This window comes from Penicillium daleae (genome assembly GCF_028827525.1).
Source record: "Penicillium daleae strain IBT 16125 chromosome Unknown utg000002l_segment0_segment0, whole genome shotgun sequence".
Taxonomy (NCBI): Eukaryota; Fungi; Ascomycota; class Eurotiomycetes; order Eurotiales; family Aspergillaceae; genus Penicillium; species Penicillium daleae.
Genome location: NW_026623150.1, coordinates 2,602,485 through 2,622,122, shown reverse-complemented (window position 1 = coordinate 2,622,122; position 19,638 = coordinate 2,602,485). Strand labels below are relative to the sequence as shown.

At 50.7% G+C, this 19,638-nt stretch overlaps 9 protein-coding genes across 9 annotated transcripts; 7 read left to right on the top strand and 2 right to left on the bottom strand.

Annotated features, from left to right (window-relative positions):
- Positions 1 to 1,533, bottom strand: N7458_001936 (putative 2-methylcitrate dehydratase (PrpD); the record flags this gene model as incomplete). The annotated part of the gene is made up of 2 exons (XM_056905319.1): positions 1 to 1,139; positions 1,203 to 1,533. 2 exons carry the CDS (start codon positions 1,531 to 1,533, stop codon positions 1 to 3), a joined length of 1,470 nt encoding a protein of 489 aa, XP_056769426.1.
- A 618-nt stretch (positions 1,534 to 2,151) lies between these two features.
- On the top strand, positions 2,152 to 4,337 carry N7458_001935 (uncharacterized protein; the record flags this gene model as incomplete). Its single annotated transcript, XM_056905318.1, has 4 exons — positions 2,152 to 2,177; positions 2,367 to 2,409; positions 2,461 to 2,583; positions 2,703 to 4,337. The coding sequence occupies 4 exons, from the start codon at positions 2,152 to 2,154 to the stop codon at positions 4,335 to 4,337; spliced, it is 1,827 nt and encodes a 608-aa protein (XP_056769425.1).
- Positions 4,338 to 5,077: 740 nt separating this feature from the next.
- N7458_001934 (aminotransferase-like domain-containing protein) lies at positions 5,078 to 7,141 on the top strand (the record flags this gene model as incomplete). The annotated part of the gene is made up of 9 exons (XM_056905317.1): positions 5,078 to 5,248; positions 5,341 to 5,377; positions 5,436 to 5,467; positions 5,527 to 5,569; positions 5,635 to 5,802; positions 5,867 to 5,943; positions 5,995 to 6,411; positions 6,459 to 6,821; positions 6,884 to 7,141. The coding sequence occupies 9 exons, from the start codon at positions 5,078 to 5,080 to the stop codon at positions 7,139 to 7,141; spliced, it is 1,566 nt and encodes a 521-aa protein (XP_056769424.1).
- A 741-nt stretch (positions 7,142 to 7,882) lies between these two features.
- Positions 7,883 to 8,928, top strand: N7458_001933 (uncharacterized protein; the record flags this gene model as incomplete). The annotated part of the gene is made up of 2 exons (XM_056905316.1): positions 7,883 to 8,091; positions 8,148 to 8,928. 2 exons carry the CDS (start codon positions 7,883 to 7,885, stop codon positions 8,926 to 8,928), a joined length of 990 nt encoding a protein of 329 aa, XP_056769423.1.
- A 140-nt stretch (positions 8,929 to 9,068) lies between these two features.
- On the top strand, positions 9,069 to 11,798 carry N7458_001932 (putative serine/threonine protein kinase; the record flags this gene model as incomplete). Its single annotated transcript, XM_056905315.1, has 4 exons — positions 9,069 to 9,512; positions 9,569 to 9,683; positions 9,742 to 9,911; positions 9,960 to 11,798. 4 exons carry the CDS (start codon positions 9,069 to 9,071, stop codon positions 11,796 to 11,798), a joined length of 2,568 nt encoding a protein of 855 aa, XP_056769422.1.
- Positions 11,799 to 12,370: 572 nt separating this feature from the next.
- On the top strand, positions 12,371 to 13,851 carry N7458_001931 (uncharacterized protein; the record flags this gene model as incomplete). The annotated part of the gene is made up of 2 exons (XM_056905314.1): positions 12,371 to 13,460; positions 13,481 to 13,851. The coding sequence occupies 2 exons, from the start codon at positions 12,371 to 12,373 to the stop codon at positions 13,849 to 13,851; spliced, it is 1,461 nt and encodes a 486-aa protein (XP_056769421.1).
- Positions 13,852 to 14,136: 285 nt separating this feature from the next.
- Positions 14,137 to 14,518, bottom strand: N7458_001930 (uncharacterized protein; the record flags this gene model as incomplete). Its single annotated transcript, XM_056905313.1, has 2 exons — positions 14,137 to 14,276; positions 14,374 to 14,518. The coding sequence occupies 2 exons, from the start codon at positions 14,516 to 14,518 to the stop codon at positions 14,137 to 14,139; spliced, it is 285 nt and encodes a 94-aa protein (XP_056769420.1).
- A 1,995-nt stretch (positions 14,519 to 16,513) lies between these two features.
- Positions 16,514 to 17,876, top strand: N7458_001929 (serine/threonine-protein kinase; the record flags this gene model as incomplete). Its single annotated transcript, XM_056905312.1, has 4 exons — positions 16,514 to 16,557; positions 16,616 to 16,826; positions 16,883 to 17,039; positions 17,092 to 17,876. 4 exons carry the CDS (start codon positions 16,514 to 16,516, stop codon positions 17,874 to 17,876), a joined length of 1,197 nt encoding a protein of 398 aa, XP_056769419.1.
- A 522-nt stretch (positions 17,877 to 18,398) lies between these two features.
- On the top strand, positions 18,399 to 19,206 carry N7458_001928 (ubiquitin-conjugating enzyme E2; the record flags this gene model as incomplete). The annotated part of the gene is made up of 4 exons (XM_056905311.1): positions 18,399 to 18,425; positions 18,519 to 18,530; positions 18,679 to 18,832; positions 18,896 to 19,206. 4 exons carry the CDS (start codon positions 18,399 to 18,401, stop codon positions 19,204 to 19,206), a joined length of 504 nt encoding a protein of 167 aa, XP_056769418.1.
- Between the last annotated feature and the right edge of the window lie 432 nt (positions 19,207 to 19,638).

The window sequence follows — 19,638 nt, the reverse complement described above, 5'->3', positions numbered from 1 at the left end:
TCACAGTTTTTGTTGGCTTGCCGGACGTGCAAGCAACCCCACGAAATCCGTTACTAGCAGATCGGGGTGGTGGACTGCCTCTGCTATCTGGACGATTTCTGCCTTGGAGAACATCCGCGCCATGTTTTGTGAGAATTTGGTTTCCAGAAACGCATTTGTTCCGGGATTCCGCACATGTCCAATGGGGTACTCAACCAGAATCTCCGGAAGAACCGATTCGTCCTTGAGATGGACTGTAACACCCGCTCCGATGCTCTTTTTATCCAGGTTCAAATAATCACCGGTCAGCATCTCGTCGGGTGAAACCGTGATTTTATCCATCAAGCACTCCATATCCCTACTTATCGCCCATGAACTTGTGTCAAGATAGTCGGCAGGCTCAGGCGCACTGCCTTTCAAGAATGCCAAAGCAACCACATATTGAATGCAATGATCACGGTCTGCGGCATTGCGCAATGGTCCTTTCTTGTTGATGATCAAACCAGCGGCAGCCGTGGTGCGCAAGTCTATTCGCTTTATATCTTCTGTGGGATTTGACAACCCTTTTTCTCCGAAGCGACGCATCTGGAGCAGGGCTGCTTCCACGGCTGATACTGCATGTCCCTCTACTGGCATAGCCTTGAATAACACATTTCGGATTGTCCAAGTACCAAATGGCTGAGGAAACTGGAAGCCATCTTCCCCGAATGTTCGAGCCCAGAAGCCCCATGGCTTTGAGGACAAAGCTCCCGGCGCGCCTGGCTGGCCTGCTTGAGCATACAAAGCAAGCTGCACAGCTCTCCGCGCAGCGTCCCCTGCAGCCCATCCTTTCCGTGGAATCGTGTTATTGCGTGCTCGGTACACTCTCGTGGGCTGCCCATCCATCCAGACGTGAGAGATGCATGCCATGGTCTGCCCTTCCGTGAGCCCCAGCAACCATGAAACGACGGCAGCCGAAGCCAGTTTGACCAATACCACATGGTCGATGCCGTAATCATTGAATGCGTTGCACAGTTGATAGCAGCCTTGTATCTCATAAGCTTTGATCACTGCGATCAACAATGTCCGCACGGTCAACGGGGGTCCAGTATGGGTGAGACGGCCCGCGGCGGCCATGCGTGACAGCCAGTCCATAACAGCCAAGATAGCTGCGATATTATCTTTGATATAAAATTCAATATGACTGAACATTTACAAGAGTTTTCATCTGGCAAGCATCTTACCTGATGGATGACCCCATTCCGCCCCTCCCAAAGCATCATTATGATCCAAGTATCGTATAAGAATTCCGAAACTGAACGTTCCTTCTAGTGGGTCCACCTGTAGATCGGTTCCCGGAACTCGAAATCCATCTGGAACATTTATGCCCTTAGTTGCGAGACCTAATAGCTTTCGACATTCGTTACTGGTGGCTGCAGTCTCGATGGCACAGCCTACAGTATCGAGTAAAGCCAAACGTGCCCTTGCCCACACCTTTGCATCTGCTTCCTCGATCTCATAATGGAAAGTGTAGTGTGCGATATCGGCGATCGGCTGGTCGTAAGCAGGTTCCATCGTAAGCAGTCTGGCAGAACGGAAGACTCAACATAGATGTGCATTTCATACCTAGAATTGCCAGATGTTTTACTTTTGAAATATCTATGGCGGGTTATTTCCCGTTTGGTCCACTCTCGGCTCATTATCGCTACAATAGAAACCATCCGTAATGTATACATTATTGCTGCAGGTACATTGCCGTGTTGATTATTCCCCAAGGCAAAGAGCAGGCTAAGCTCCTGGTCTTCTCTACTCTCCCTGTCCCCTTTTTGAACTAGTGTGCTCTACCTCGCAAGGCATCGGATTTGTTCCGGATCGTCAGCATTGAACGAGTGTAATCGGACGGGATGTGCTGACTCTCGGCTTTGCTTAGAACTTGGCATCCATCTGCTGTAGCTTCAGGCTTAGACGACATGCCTGCCCGCATAAGACCAATTGCCGGCATTTTTTCTCCTGGAAATACAATGCCGAGGGTAACCGTACAGCAATTACTGGAGGGGCTAAGACGATAAGGTGAGGAGTGATGTAGACCGTGGGCCAAGCTACAGGATGCCCCCACGTCTCCGTTGCTCCGCATGTGTAGATCTCGGTCTTCTGTCCGGAGAGGAGGCGGGGAAAGCCAATTCCGACACATACATGCCCAGGCCTGCTGCTTTATCAATGTCAGCTTACAGTTCTCTAACTTTTATTCATTTATATTCTAGCTCTTTTGACACTTGTTAGCGTTTTCCCTTCCGATCATCTTCGGTGCCTTCTGTTGTTGCGTGATTACATACCCGCGAGCGAGCAGTGATGTAAGTTCCCCGCACTGGTTGACCGCTGATTATGGTATCCAACTAACGGCAAGATAGGGTCTATACTGCATCTTTTGCCTTCTTCGAGGCCCTCTGGGAGGTTTGTGATACCCAAAGACCCTGTCAATGTACAACCCTAACAATCAACTAGGGCGGCGTCAGCCATGTCTTTGTCAACCTCGGCTCAGACCACCCGTCCATCTTGGAGGCCATGGTGAAAGGCCAGAAGGAGAAGAAAGACCAGTTCCCTAGAATCATTACTTGCCCCAATGAGGTGCGTCTATCACTGTTCCATCCCACGATCCACCGGTTTATCCTGCACACATGATTCTTCCATCCCCTCGTTCGGATATTATCGAGACAACGTAGGACAGACTAACACAAGCTGTAAAGATGGTTGCACTCTCAATGGCCGATGGCTACGCTCGCTTGACCGGCAAACCACAAGCTGTTATCGTACATGTCGACGTCGGAACTCAAGGACTGGGCGCGGCAGTGCACAATGCTTCATGTGGACGTGCCCCAGTCCTCATCTTTGCAGGACTTTCACCCTACACAATTGAAGGCGAGACTCGTGGTTCGCGAACCGAATATATCCATTGGATCCAGGATGTGCCTGATCAAAAGCAGATCGTCTCCCAGTACTGCCGTTATACAGGGGAGATCAAGTCTGGTAAGAATGTGAAGCAGATTGTCAACCGAGCTTTGCAATTTGCAACCAGTAACCCGCAGGGCCCCGTCTATCTGATGGGAGCTCGTGAGGTGATGGAAGAGGATATTGAGCCTTATCAACTCAACCAGAGTAATTGGGGCCCCGTGGCGCCGGCCGCGCTACCTCCATCAGGCATCGAGCTGATCACGTCTGAGCTCGCGGCTGCTAAGAACCCGCTGGTGATCGTGGGCTATACCGGTCGAAACGCCCAATCAGTGACAGAGCTTGTGACCCTAGCCAATTATTTTAAGGGTATCCGAGTCTTGGACACTGGTGGCTGTGATATGTGCTTCCCGGCCGACCATCCTGGATGGCTCGGCATGCGGTACCCGGGGCACGATCTCGTAAAGACGGCCGATTTCATCCTAGTAATCGATTGCGATGTACCCTGGGTGCCAACGCAATTCAAGCCATCCCCATCCGCCAAGATTATTCATATCGATGTGGACCCGTTGAAGCAACAGATGCCGGTGTTCTATATCCCCTCCATGGCTACTTTCCGTGCAGATTCAGCCACGGCTTTGAGACAGCTCAACGAGCACGTTAGCAACAACAACTCGCTTCAGCAATTCACCACCTCAGCCGAGAACAGTGCTATGGGCCAGCAGCGTGAGCAAGACTATGCGAAACGCCGGAAGGAAATTGCCGATCTGGCAGTAGCCCCAGCAGGCGGCGCCAGTGCTCCCCTCAACGTCTCCTACATGATCGCGCAAGTTCGCAAGGGAGTGCCCGTCGATACTATCTGGGCAATTGAAGCTGTCACACTCTCCCTGCAAGTCTCGGATCAAGTCAGTGCAACATTGCCAAACTCCTGGATCAACTGTGGTGGTGGAGGCCTGGGTTGGTCCGGCGGCGGTGCTCTAGGTATCAAGCTTGCTTCCGACGTGCAACACGGTGGTCCTGGCAAGGGCAAGTTTGTGGTCCAAGTTGTCGGAGACGGGACATATCTTTTTTCCGTTCCTGGATCTGTCTATTGGATTGCACGTCGTTACAATATTCCCGTCTTGACTATCGTGTTGAACAACAAGGGGTGGAATGCACCCCGGCGAAGTATGCTACTCGTGCATCCCAACGGCGATGGTTCGCGTGCTACGAATGAAGATTTGAACATCTCCTTCGCCCCAACGCCAGATTACTCGGGCATTGCCAAAGCTGCAGCTGGCGGTGAGCTCTGGGCTGGTCGAGCTTCTACCGTTGCTGAGCTAGCCCAGAAGCTGCCAGAGGCTATTCAAAGCGTGCTAAACGGAAAAGGCGCGGTCTTGGAGGCACAGCTAGATGGAACTGCGGGCAAGTATGTAGAGCGTTCGAGCCTTTAGAAAGTAGATCCTTCTCAGATAGCATGGAATGAACACTTTGTTGAATAGACAAAGGGGATTGTTAAAGTCACCTCCCCCTACCCTAAAAGGATGCTTTTGTGCATATCCCGTGATTATATACTTCGTTCGACGAAATAGTCCAAGCGCATTAAGCTTATCGCGCCGATGCCGGTGATAGCCTTATCTATGCGGGGTTCAGCGTTCACGGATTACCGTATTCATGTCCGCACACCGCCCAGATGCACTTGCCGATAACCGAATGCCGGTATTGTTTCGTATCAAGACCCCTCAAACGCCCTACACCCTACGCCCTACACCTGACCGGGGCGTAGCTGCAGTGCGTCTTTGTCCGCCAGCAGCAACCCTGCACAGGAGGAATTAGATAACAGAAACCTACCTTGAGAATGGCTACTGGCTCGTTTGTCTCAAAGCTTCTCCAAAGTTTAGATAGTTAGGCTGTATTGATGAGTCAGGATCCGCGCTGCCGAGTGGATATCGCTGCTGTAAATTCCGCCATCTGCCTCCCATTCGCCTCCACTACCGCTCCAACTCCGGTGTCACTCTTTTCCCTCCTGAACATAACTGAGTGTCGTCTGCCCAGGTTTTGCGTGCCTCCGAATACCTAGCTAGAATCGCAACTCTGCAGTGGCTCGCGCCGAATCTACCTCGTCTCGAGCATCGAACACAAAAAAAAGATTATACCCCTCCGAACCTACCCACCCTAAATACTTGTCAAAACCATGAGCCCGCCTGCGCCGCTGGACATTGATATGGTGGGCGTTACTGATACCTCGGCTGTGCCCATGCCGGACCCGTTGACCGTCAATGGTGTTCCTGGGTGGCGCGAGAAGATGGCGAAGATACCCACTGGTGTTGCTGCGTCGTGCAGTAGTGATATGTTCAAGAGCCCGGTATGATACTCATGATTCGATGGGGGTTGGATACGATGAGATCGAAGTTTTCAATGGCGCAGGAGTGCTGATCAATGTTTTGGTGTTTACAGGCTTGCTATACTAAGCCCAAGGCAAAGCGCTTCGATCGTATGTCAGAAATACTTTTTGCGGGGAGCACGAACACCAATTGACATAATGCAAATAGACCTGCTGTCTATTGAGGCCAAGTCTCGCAAGGTATGTGCCGACTGCAGTGTATGTCCCTCATTTATATAATTGTACTGATCAATCTTTAGGCCTCAACTCTGAAGGCTGCTGCTCAATACCTCAAGAACCCAGGTCCGCCTTTCTCCATCTATACCCACCCCCCAGTGGAATTCTGTGTGGCTGACATTCATATACAGGGATCATCTCTCTTGGCGGTGGTCTGCCCTCTGCTGAATACTTCCCCATTGAACATATCGACATCAAGGTCCCCAATCCCCCCGAGTTCTCCTCGGAAGCTACACGAAAGTCCGGCTCGGTTGTGCGCGCTGGAAAGCATGATATCAAGGATGGCACAAGTCTCTATGGTTCGTGGCCATTTCAGAGCTTCTACTGGTCTTTTAAAACAGTACTAACAGGACTGGGTACCAGATCTCGAAATTGCGCTTAACTATGGCCAGGCGACCGGAGCTGCTCAACTACTCCGGTTCATCACCGAGCACACTGAGGTACGGGCCAGATGGTTTCAAATTGTTCAAAGATACTGACGTTACGTCAAGATTATTCACAACCCCCCTTATTCTGACTGGCAATGTACCATGACTTGTGGTAGCACTTATGCTTGGGACACAGCACTTCGTGTCTTGACTGAGCGTGGTGATTACATTCTCATGGAAGAGTATACATTTGTCAGTGCCGCCGAAACCGCATTCCCTCTTGGTTTGAAGGCTGTCGGTATCCCCATTGATGAAGAAGGTCTCATTCCTGAGGCTATGGATGAGATCCTTAGCAACTGGGACGAGAAGGCCCGGGGCGCACGCAAGCCTTATGTCTTGTACACCATCCCCACCGGACAAAACCCCACTGGTGCCACCCAGTCGGCTGAACGCCGCAACGCAGTCTACAAGGTTGCTCAAAAGCACGATGTCTACATTGTCGAGGATGAACCCTACTATTTCCTGCAGATGCAGCCTTATGTTGGCCAGGGCGCCGCTGCCCCTCCCCCCCTCCTGCTAACCACGAGGAGTTCATCAAGTCCCTTGTTCCCTCTTTCTTGAGTATCGATGTTGACGGTCGTGTGTGCCGATTGGAGTCGTTCTCGAAGGTTATTTCTCCTGGCTCCCGGGTTGGCTGGATTGTTGCTTCGGAACAGATGATTGAACGTTTTATCCGCAACTTCGAGGTCTCCTCGCAGAACCCCAGTGGTATCTCCCAGATTGTTCTGTTCAAACTCCTAGATGAGCACTGGGGCCACTCTGGATTCCTGGACTGGCTCATCCACCTGCGCATGCAGTACACCGACCGTCGCGATGCGCTGCTCCACTCTTGTGAGAAGCATCTGCCTACCGAGATCGCCCACTGGGTACCTCCCGCGGCAGGAATGTTCGTAAGTTAATTATCAATCCGCTTGAAACACAAATACAGATCCAGGAACTGACTCTTCTCCAGCACTGGATTGAGGTTGATTGGCGCAAGCACCCCGGCGTTGCGGCCGGCAAGACCCGCGAAGCCATCGAGGAGGAAATCTTTTTGTCTGCTGTGGAGCACCAAGTACTCTTGTCGCGGGGCAGCTGGTTCAAGGCTGACAAGTCTGCTGTCATGGAAAAGATGTACTTCCGCGCGACTTACGCCGCTGCGTCATCGGAGAAGATCGATGAGGCTATCGCTCGGTTTGCCAAGTGTCTGCGTGACCAGTTCGGTCTGTAAATAAGGAGATTGATGAATTTTGGTTTATCGGATAGTACGCCTGCATCAATACCGAGCGTCGCCTTCTAGAACAGATGGATGTTGCCCTCGGTTAGCTCTTTGTATAGGGAAATTCTGGCCTTAATATTACTTTTTGCATATATGTTAGGAGCCGTAAAATTTCCTGTAGCTGTAGCTTCGCTCAGTGACCCTGCATAACCCAGGGACAGCCCACTGCCTTTGGAAAGGGGCCAGGTAAGGTGTGCCTGAATGCTGTTGTTGCTGTTTAAGGCATCTACAATTAAGTTAAGAGTCCTGTGGACACCTCAGGCCTCAACGCGTTAGAGACAACAGGTCACGTGTGATTACGCACCGCCAACATCCATGACCACGACGTGGTGCAAATAAGACGTCGAGAAATCGGAGCATTCATTATCTGGTCGTGTTTCTCGAATAAATAACCCTCAATGATTCCGGATATTATGTTGAACTTCTCGTGAAGTGAGAGAGGGACCGTCGGGATCGTCAATTTATACCAATTGACGCGGCCAGGGATCGATCAATCTCCCCGTCGACAGGTACCATTTCGATTCTCCTGGGTAAGCTGAATTTGGCTTCTCGCTTGATGTTGCTGGGACATGCATTTAAATTCTTTCCTTCCTCCACCTCCCATCTCTTGTCTTCTTCCTGACTTCTCTCTCCACCTCTTACCCGCAACACCCCTCGCTTGTACAGGCAACGCTCTTTCCATCAAATTTCACCATGACTGATCAGACTCCCCCAGGCCACTCTCCAGCAGGATCTCTTCGTATCTCACCTGGCACAAAAGGCTACTTGGTTCGATACATCGACTCGCCAGGTTCTCCAAGTCTGGAAGGCGGCCTCTACAGACATAGGTCAACGCGTGGTCCCGCTCTCAGACTTGATACGCAGGACTTTGACCGGGTGAACTCTCCATTCGCCTTGCTAACGTGAGTAGCTTCATCTTTTTTCCGTGACCATTTTCTCTGACTGGGTTGTCAATCAGGGATTCGGCTACCCGCTTCCAGCTGCCGAAGATCTCGCCATCTGATTTCGGACCTCATGAGAGTGTCCATACAGAAGAGGAGCTAGCACACGAGGAAATAGAGAGTGAAAACCGCTCTGACCTTGCTCGTGACTCCAGTGCTCTCATTTCTGACTTGCTGGGTCATCTTGAAGAGGAGGCAGCTCTTTCGCCAGGGCCTACTCAGAAGTCGTCAACCACATCCTCATTCTGCCCTTCTACCTACTACAGCATTGAAGAAGAGACTGAATCCGAGACTGAGATAGACAGCTTGCTCAGAGAATCCGATCATCTTCCTGTGACACCTGAAGAGAGTCCACCTCTAGAAGTGAATACCCCTGGCTGCACTCTCAGTCAGTCGTACAAAGAGCTTGTGGAAGAGTTCCCTGTGGATGATAGTCCCGAGACTGTGATCGGTCAAAAGGACAGCATTGATACGCAGTCGGTCGACAGTTTTGTCTTTGACGCCGGGATCGAGGCTGACCCTCCAGCTACCCCAAAGAGGAAGCAACGCAAGAACAGTCCTGCTGCGCCTGTTCTGTCACCATCATTCCTCGGCCCTTTTCCCACTCCTTTCTCCCATCGCCAGTTCATTGCATCCTCATCCTCCGGGTCTTTGCGGTCTCGAAGTTCACCGTCCGTTCCCGATCTTACTTCGCCCTCTCCGAAAGGCCGACTGAGCCTGAGAAAGAGAGATAGTGGGCGCTCCAGGTTACATCTTTCCGATATTTTCAAGCAGCGTCAGGCTTCAAACAGGCACTAAGCAGTCTGTTGCACTGTCAGAGTGCTCGTTCTCGTTTCTCTTTTCAATTTGTTTTGTTTTCCTTCCCCACAATCCTCCCTTCCTTCCTCTCTCCCTTCCGCTCCCTTTTCCCCTTCCCGAACACTACCGAGTGAAACAAGATGGATTCCAGAGGGTCCCGGCTCCTGGACCCATCGTCTGCTATGGCAGCGATTACCAGACATAAAGCGGAAGCAATCAAGCTAGCTCGAGAGCAAGGAACAGCTGTGAAAGAGATGTGTCGTCGTGCCAAGACGGACGTGCCACCATATGAGTTTGAAGAATTGATTGGCAAAGGTGCCTATGGACGAGTTTACAAAGGCCGGGAAATGCCCTCCGGTCGGCTTGTTGCTATCAAGGTTCTCGACATTGATTCACTTGACTACAAGTCCTTACGTGATTTCAGGGATGAGTCTATCAAGGATTTCATTCATGAAACTAAGGTGATGAAACAAGTAAAGGACTCGGGAGCAAAGAATATCAACGAGCTCATTGAAGCCATTTCCATCCACTCCCAACTGTGGTTGGTCTGTGAATATTGCCCGGGTGGAAGTGTACGAACATTGGTAAGCTGTGTCGTTCGACAACCCCAACAACAGACCTCCCAGCTGATTTGACATAGATGAGAGCGACGAAGGATAGACTTGATGAGAAGTACATCATTCCTATTGCGCGCGAGCTTGCGGTCGGCTTGCACGCCATTCACGAAGCTGGTATCATTCATCGTGATGTCAAAGGTACGATAATATTCTCAGTGTCCCAAGCTGTAGGGAATTTACTGATGTGTGTTCACAGCTGCGAATATTCTCATTCATGAGGAAGGTCGGCTTGAGATTTGCGACTTTGGTGTGGCGGGTGTTCTCCAGTCACAGCGCGATAAGAGATCGACATGGATTGGAACACCGCATTGGATGCCACCTGAGATGTTTGCAACTCGTGGAGAAGCCCACAAATATGGTAGTGAGGTGAGTTTCCTAGTTTCCTCTCATTCTGGAGACTTGCTGACCAGTTAGATTGATGTGTGGGCATATGGCTGTACACTGTTCGAGTTCGCTACGGGTAACCCACCTAACTCGGGGCTTCGTGAGCGCATGCAAATTGGACGGCAGCTCAACCGAAACACTCCTAAGCTTGATAGCGAGGACTACAGTGAGGGTCTGAAAGACCTCATTGCATTCGCATTGGACTCCAACCCCGCCACTCGTCCGACGATGGCCGAAATTTTGGCTCATCCTTACATTGCTGATACTGAGGAAGAATACCCCACTTCATCGGTTAGCGAGCTTGTGAGGAACTATTACCAGTGGTCACAACGAGGTGGTCAGCGAATTTCACTGTTTCACCCAGGTGGTGCTGCCGCCGCTGAGCTTCCTGGCACCGAAGAATCTGATGACGATTGGAGCTTCAGCACCACAGATGGCTTTGAGCGACGGTTCTCCGTTATTGACCTCGACCAAATAGCAGCATCCCTGGCTGAGATGGAAGAAACAATCAGCCCAACCACTCCGCTTCCGGACCATGACTCTAATGAAGATATCTCCGACACCGATATGAACCCCGAGCAGAAAGCCAATTTCGATGAGCGGGTGCGACGCGGTGCAGCTGCAATGGAAGGTCTTTTCGATGAGGATAAGCCGAGTTACAAGTATGAGACAAAAAATGACTTTGTTCCGATCCAGCCCCCTCAGCCAGTATCAGATCTACCTTTACGCACGGAGACCGACCGGTCCTCCGTCACATCAACATTCATAGACATCGATATCGGGTCATTCGATTCATCACACTACGCAGCTGGTGCACCATCTGCACAGCCGTTCCAGTTGGCCAACGCAGATACTATTCGTGCAAATCGATCAAGTCTCCGAATCCACCGCAACTCAAATGAAAATAGTTCACAGTCTTCCGGCAGCGACGTGGAAGCTGGTGACTCTCAAGATGAGAGCTTCCACCCCCCTTCCGGTCCACGGCCACCTACTATGGATTGGAAGTTCCCTGGATTTATGCAGCCAGAAGAAGAGGCCGCGAAAGAAGCACCGAAGGAAGTACCAGCACCGGATCCTATCGAGGAAAGATCTTTCCAAGCCGAGAAGCGGGCCACGATGGAGTGGACATTCCCTGTCATGTCAAGTCAGCCGGATGAAACCAGTGTCAATGACGAACCTGAGCGGCATGATACCCTTCGAGCGCCTACCGTTCCTCCCCAGCAACAGCCAGCCGAGGAATCAGTTATCTCTCGCCCGTCCACCTCGGCTTCTCATGCTTCGACCATGTCAGATTCTGATTATGACCCCTTCCGTTTTGATCGTCCGTCTACTCCTCCGGGCATTTCACCACAGCCTGTCAGCTCGTTCAACTCTGAATTCCCCACGCTAATCGAATCAACGGATGATGATTCGGAATCGGGCGGGTTGCTTGATGGACCTGGCCCTGACGAAGAGGAGGACCATCCTTTGTGGAGCAAGCACAACGATGTAATATCTGAAGATGATGTGTCCCCTTTACCTACGGCTATTCCCTTTCATGGAAGCCCCGGAGGCACTGCACCCTCGATCTCTGAACCAGGCTCCCCTATCTATGAGGAGCCTTTGCAGACTGCTCGACGTGATGTGATGTCAGAAGCTACTACACTACGAGAGTCTGAACACGGTGTCATCTCATTTCCGGCCGTTCATGCACCAAAATTTGAGAGCTTGATGGACGGAGTTGATGATGCGATTATCACGGAGGAGCTGGACCGTTTATTGGGTGACTTCCTAGGTGCCTTGTCTGCAACTGGAGAGGCACTTTCAAGAGCCATTCCTTACAATCACCGCACAGATGATGCTGCTCATGTTTTTGAAAAGGCACAATAGCTCGGTTTGCCTTTGTTGGTAATTTTGATCTAGGAACAATGGTAGATGTCAAATCATTTCAATGTCCCTTCACGCTCATGAATAAAAGGAGGCTGCATCACCTATTCTCAATGATTTTCCCCGTACGAAGCTCTCTAGTCTAACCCGTCATCACGTAACTCTGCTGAGTGTTTTCAATCTCAAAGTGTTTGAATAATCCATGATGTATCACCGCCATGCAAAGGCTCTTGACTGCTTCGCACCTGCGCGAGTTTAGCATGAGCTTATTTCCAGGGAGACTCTAGTATCCGTACCTTCCAAATCCGGAAGACAATATCGCCATGCCGACCACCTTCTCCCTCCACGTCCCCACATCCGTGTTTACATGTACAACGCGAATATCTTCACGTTTATACGCTCACGTGCGTGTCTATACGCGTCCATGGCCATTACTGCTCAAAAAGATTGCTTGAGATGATCCTGATCTGTCCGTCTCTCTTCCTCTCTTACCATCCACGAACCTCGCTGTTTCATCAACAACTCGAGTCTTGCATCACATACACCATGCTGGGGGCTTTTCTACCAAGAACCCTATGGCATCCTTCGTCTATTCTTCATCTTCGCTGCCACCAAAGACCCCGAAGGAGTGGGAGGTGGTCTTGATGGAGGTCAAGCGGCTCTACCTTGACCGACAGTACAAACAATGTGCAGCTCGCGCTACAAAGCTCCTCGCAACGACCGGAAAAACAGATGTAAGTGTGCGATGTCTTGAGGTTTTCCCCAAGGCTTGGCAACTCATCATTTTGATGCAGGTTCATCCGATCTACATAGCCTACCTGGCGTTTCACGCGGCTATCTCCTACGAGTTCCTGGGCCAAGCAGCCCATCTCTACTCGAGCAACAAGGTCAACTATCTCCAGGCCGCTCTTGACTCTTTTTTGGAGTGTCTCCGTTCTATTCCAGAGTCCTTTCCATTGCCAAAGCTGGCTACGGTCTACCCAACTCCTCCTCCGAGTCCTCAATCCGTGTCTCAGACGCAGTCGCCTCTGACATCCTACGATTATTCTGCAACTTCCGACGAAGCTCAAGAGTGCTCACCTCTACAACCTCTCGTCGTCGACGCTCTGACGCGAATGATTGATGTCTCCCTCAATATTCCGGATGTCGAGGATCCATTCGTTTCCGACTCGGAGACTGAAGGCCAGGATTTTTTCATGCGGGCCTGCATTGCATCGGTTGACGCTCGTGGTGGATCACTCCAGAACAATGCACTCTTCCGAGTTCAACTGCCCCAAGTCACAGACACAAATGAACTCGAAGAGTTCATCAAAATGAATTCCTTGATGCCGTCTCCGCTCCGCGTTAGAAAGTCGGTATGCGAGTTGCCTCCGCCAGTTAGAAGGTACCCTGGAATGTTTGACACCCCCACGAAGCTGGGAAAATCGGTTCGTGCTCGACGTCCATTGCAGCCTATCCCAGAAATTCGGTTGAACCTTGGCCATATCAAGTTGACTGCAGCCCAGGTGGCTAAGGGGTTGGCTGCCCGTTCAAGCCCAAGTCGCATCCCAAGGACCCCTACGAAGAACGGCCCCAAGGGAGATGAGCGCGAGGGCAATGAGAACAAGGGTAATGGGCACAAGGGCGAAGAAAAGACCGTCCAGAATAAAGCCACTACGCCCATGCGTATGGCTCAAATTGCCAAGTTCAGCCGGGGGTTGACTTTCTTCGCTCGCAAGTGAACGCCAACATCTCCGACGTCAGGCGGCACGTGGAGAAGGTTGCCGAGATTCAGAGAGTTCGTCGCGCTCGAAAGATTCGGCGCGCCGCATCCTTCTGGAGCTTCTCGCCCGTCACTCAGGCAGAAGGAGGCAAAGTCGACCTGGAGCCGGAGCTGATCATGGACGAACTTGGCAATGTTTTGGCCAAAGAGTCCAAGGAACAGCGGATTGCCCGGCTCCGGGCCGATGGTTGGACTACCGTGGGCATGCGTTCTCCCCGTAGCACCTGGAAGGGAGCCGGTTACTACCAGGAGCTCTGTAACGTGGTGCTGACTGAGATGTGTGTGGATAACTGAGGACTTAAGGCCTCATTTCATGTCTGAAAAGTTATGCGAATCTGATGATGTCAAGCTCTTAGGTGAACACTATGAGGGAAGTCCATACGGTGGTCATGTTGTGGTGTCATCTAAAAGCCAGTGTAATGTGTGACGAGTTTCTGAAATTGTACAATATCAAGTAATACTTAGTCTTATCAAACAATGTCATCGAAAGCAAATCATTGAATACATCCTCATAGTTCTGCTCGCTCTTTAGCACAGGCCGATTCCCACCCGTATGGTCCAGCACAAGCGGTTCATAGTTCACAGGCCCTTGCTAAGCAGAGTTCCCAGTCCATCTCCCAGACCTCCCTTCTCAAACACATTTCCTAGCTGGTTGCCCAGTTGATCTTGAATCTTGCTGAAGTTTTCATCTTCAATAAGTTTCTTGGCAGTTAAACTCTCTAAATGGACCTCAAAATTAGTACCCTCTTTCTTTGTATTGTGTATCTTTCTATGGTAACTTCATGGATCGTGTTGACTTCTTGTGGAAATACTTACTCTTCAATCCATAGGATACTTTAGTCTCCCCCATCGCCTCTAGTAACTTCTCTTGGAGTTTCTTTTGGTATGGGTCTAGGGTACCTGATACCCAGGCCGCGAGAAGGACGACTTGTGACACGAGAAACAGGATAAAGTAGAACATTTTCGGTAGACTTATTTCATAAGGGTGTTCTCTTAATGATTATGGCAATTTTGAAATGTCCGTCTCGATGTGTCGTTTATATGCAGGCGCAAGGCACGTACAGCCGAAGCCTATGACGTGCAGGGCGTTGGGACATGACGCTGTGGGTGCAGACACCGGCCGTTGAGTGGAGTTGTCGGGGAAATATGCTGCGAATCGGACGGGAGCCTTCTATTAAGCATGATCAAATATGTTTCTATAATTTAGTAGGTAGTACTGTCGCTTCCTATTCTATTCGTTACGTGGTGGTCTATTTGGTACTTCCGTCCAACTGGGGACCTATGCACAGGCCTGACATGGTCGATCAGGAAGATCTTTCTGCAGAGAGGATTCCTACGGTCGGTACTAAGTGCAGGGAAGACAATGCATACGGAGAATTAAACTGCTTAAGTCAGGAAGGTTGCTTTTTGAATTAAATAACAAAAACAAAAAGCAGGGGAAGAACAGCTTTGGAGGTGCCTTCAGGAAGTGTATCTCTTCAAAACCCACTCGATGCGGGCCTGTAGGTCGTATCCTCGTATTCTTCCAAGCTCATGATCAAAGCTATGTCTCGAGAAGGACGATCTTTTGAGGCTCAATATGAAGAGGTAGATTGAAGATGATCTAGTAGAAGTATCTATAGGAGGAGGATCTACTATAACCAGTTAGATTAGTCCATTGCTTGGTAATTTTTTAAACTCGGCCCACGGTTGCCTTGGAGATCTTTAGCTCGACATATGGACATGCCATTGGATAGAATCTCACCCGTATAATAATAATAATAATAATTCACGTTGGGCTGAGAATCTGCCTTGAGTGTGGCTGGGAGCTGAAACACAGGGCGAGGCCGAGACGAAAGTATGTTGTGCAGTTGACTGATCCCAATCGAACCAGTCAATTCATAGCCCCCAGACAGAATACTTCTCCTGGTTAATTCCTGGTTTAAATTTCTGAATGTTCATAAGTTCAGCTGTGGCGGTGCAGCAGACCGTTTGATGGTCAAGTCCCACAGGACTATGCCAAGGGCCCACTAAACCCTACGGCCGTCAGCCCTTCAGCCTACAGCCCCCAACACGCTCCTTATCGCGTCTAGAACAACACCCCCCGATCACCTCCTCCTCGTTCTCCATCGCTACTTACTCCCCCCAAGTTACCCCGGCCTTGACCCTTCAGCTTCATATTCTCTCTACCTTCAACCTCCCTCTCGTCCTCGAGAACTGCGACCTAATCGGATCGGTACAGTCCTTCCCCGTTCTCTCCTCTCCTCACCCCCCAATGGTGCTCCCCCCATCGCGATAGGCTACAAGCCATGAACCCGCCCGCCCACTTAAACCCCCCTCCCCGCCTGGTCGCTCGCGGCTGAGATCTGGCGTCTTTTCTTTTTGGGTGCTGACAGCTTGATTCTCTCAGGATTCCCAATTTCTCCCTGAATCATCAACTCTTTGGGCATACCACCATCCCCCTTTACTTCCCCCTCCGTGCTGCTCTCCGCTGCGGGGTTCGACAGCCCACCTTTGCTACCTAACGAGGTCCTCTGCCCATTCGAGCCCCGCGCATACCACTTCCGACCGTCTAGGGCGCTTTCAGCCCTATTTCCCACACCATGAGCTGTGAGTCCATTTCGTGAGCAGTGTTTTGAATGGTACCACCCTGCCATTTTGGAGGGTATTCGTGGTCCTTGGTCGCGGCCGTGCTTGGAATTTTTCGGCTTGTCTCAGCTTGGACCACATGGCACGACCCCGAGCTGTGACTCCGTCGTAATGCTTGTCCTCATATGCACAGCCCTTTTATCTGTCGCATATTCCATTGCGGACTTTATTGTTGGGCTGTCCGCGCTTTATCACGATGGTCTGGTCTTTCAATGCCTGTCCCTTTCTCAACTTGGCCTATATCCTCGGCATTCCTTGCATCTGCCCTCGTTTTCATGTGCTTTGACAAGAGCCCGATGTGCTGACCCGTGGGTGGATAGTCGCAAACATGCTGAACAAGCTGTCTGGTCAGCCAGAAAGCTATGAGAAGAAGTATGGCCCCCATCAATCCTTTCTGACATTTATCCATTGACACCCGATCTCTCTTTAGGGCACTCTACAGATTCGGTAACACCCTCGGCGCAGGCACATACGGTATTGTGCGGGAGGCGGAAACGAATGACGGCAAGAAGGTTGCAATCAAGATTATCTTGAAGAAAAATGTCCGGGGCAATGAGGGCATGGTTTACGACGAGCTGGAGATGCTGCAGAAGCTCAAACACCCTCACATTGTCTCGTTTGTGGATTGGTTCGAGTCCAAGGTGAGCTCTTTACGAGGAATATCTCGCGGGCCTATGAAGTTCTAATTGCAAACTAGGACAAATTCTACATTGTCACTCAACTAGCCGTGGGTGGAGAGTTGTTTGACCGGATTTGCGAGTACGGAAAGTTCACGGAGAAGGATGCTTCGCAAACCATTCGCCAGGTGCTTGACGCTGTTGACTATCTGCACAAGCGCAACATTGTCCACCGAGGTTTGCTTTCTCCCTAATCGCTTACAATGAAGCTTGCCTAACACAATTGCAGACTTGAAACCCGAGAACCTTCTTTATCTCACACGCGCGCCCGACTCGGAGCTAGTGCTTGCCGACTTTGGTATCGCCAAGATGCTGGAGAACCCGGCCGAGGTTCTCACCAGCATGGCGGGATCTTTTGGCTATGCTGCTCCGGAAGTTATGCTCAAGCAGGGCCACGGAAAGGCCGTCGACATGTGGTCGCTCGGCGTCATCACTTACACTCTCCTCTGCGGTTATTCCCCCTTCCGCTCCGAAAACCTGACCGACTTGATTGAAGAATGCCGCTCTGGCCGCATTATCTTCCACGAGCGGTATTGGAAGGACGTCTCTCAAGATGCAAAGGACTTCATTCTCACCCTCCTGCAACCCGATCCCAACAAGCGTGTGACCTCCGAGGAGGCTCTCAAGCATGTCTGGCTGACCGGAGAGACTGCCAGTGACCGTGATCTGCTGCCCGAGATCCGTGCCTACATTGCCCGTGCTCGTCTCCGCCGTGGTATCGAGATTGTCAAGCTGGCCAACCGCATCGAAGCGCTCAAAATGCACGACGAAGGTGAAGAAGGCGAGGAAGATATCCCCAGCCCCATGGGCATGGCACCTCCAAGTGCCGAGGCTGAATCAGGCGAGAATGACGATTCTGCCGCTACCCCGACGACCAAGAAGCGCAGTCTTAGCAAGATTGCTCGTGGCGCTATCTTCCGGGAAGTTGTCTTGGCAAAGGTGCGTGAGGTCAAGGACAACGAGGAGAGGGAGAAGGTTGAACGAGAGGCCCGGGAGAAGGCATCGCATCACTAAATTTCTCGTCTCGTCTCGTCTCGTCTTCGTTTGTCGTATTCTTCTGTTTTGATGCCGGTTCATGCTCCTGTATTTTCCCTTGATTCTGGATATAGTCGTGTGATTCCCCATCTTCCTAGTTTCTTTTTGCACATAATCTGTGGATTCAAATGGAATTCCGAGTTCTCTGCCGACTTCCATTTGATGTGTTTTCGTTTCTATAGAATCTCGGTCTTGGCAATAGACGATAGCCTCTAGATCACGTGTTGGGTAATCTTATCTCCCCCGCAGGTTGCATCACCTTTCGGAGAGCTTTGTACTACTTCCACCTCAATCTTCCTGGCTTCGTGATCCCCTTAGCTTTCATTTTGTTTTACCCCGTCTCAGATCATTCCGACAGGTGGGAAGTCATCACTCCCCATTTCCGTTCCCGAGCCCAGTGGATCACCGACTCTTCCGTGCCTGCAACCTCACGCTTGTTGCTGGGGTCTCCGATCGGCGCCAGCTGCCAACGTTCGTCGCTGGTTCTACAATACGGCAAATATGTTTGCCAATAAGCGCTTGAGCAAGGTTAGTAGCTGGGTCCCAATATGCCAGACAGATATCCTGGCTAGGATGTACATCGGAGAACATCCTTACTGACATGCCCACTCATCTATTCAGGAGCTCCTGAAGGTACTTCTACCTCCCGACCCCTCCGCATACCCTCTACCTTTCCTGCAAGGTTTCACCAAGAGACATCCTTTAGATTTTCAGCCCTCTTTCTCACATGCAATATATATATCACAGCGTGATGGCCAGATCTAACTCTATCTTCCTCCAGATGCAAGACCACATACCTCCAGGAATCTCGATCGGCAAATCCGACAATCTAGAGGAGTGGCAGATGGACATCAAAGTCCTCGACGACAACAACCCAATCTACAAGGGTCACACCTACCGGTTGAAATTCACCTTTTCAAACAAATACCCGATCGGTAACTCTTACACTCGTACTTGTTCCAACCACAGGGAACTCTAGCTAACGTGCTTCCAACTAGAACCACCCGAGGTCCAATTTATCGAATTACCCAGTACCTCCGATACGCCTCGCCCGATCCCCATGCACCCTCACATCTACAGCAACGGCATCATCTGCCTGGATCTCCTCAGTTCCTCCGGCTGGTCGCCCGTTCAAACGGTTGAAAGCGTGTGCATGAGTATTCAGAGCATGTTGACTGCAAACTCGCGTAATGAACGACCCCCGGTGATAGCGAGTTCGTGGCGTATAATCGTCGGCGCATTCGAGATATTCCGTTCGTTTATGAGGATGATAATGTTTGATGTGGTTTGTGTGTTGAATGGAATATGAGCTGCTGTGTTTTCGAGGTTGCAGTCGCATTTAGATTTTGATGATTGTGATGCGAATTCCTTTCTTTCTGCATTGTTTCTGGAGTTGAGTTGCTGTTTTTGCCCTGTGAAGTAATTGGTGGATTGACGGAGTTTTTGTGTTAATTAGCGAGTCTGGATGCTATTCTTCCCAAGCATTGAGAATTCGATATGTTCATCTTCGCAACGATACTACTCGTACGGTAATACCTCCGGAGATCGTCCCGCAGGCTGTCTCCTTCTTCATGCCCTCTATAAGCTTAACTATCTTGGTCATCTGGTCGGATAGCGACTAATTTCAATAGCAGTCAGCCGAAACTTTGCAAGGACCGTCCGTCTTTGAGCGACAAGCCTCGTGACCCAGACTCCACTAAAGCCATTATTTTCTTCCAAAGGCCATCCCATGAAGAAGGCA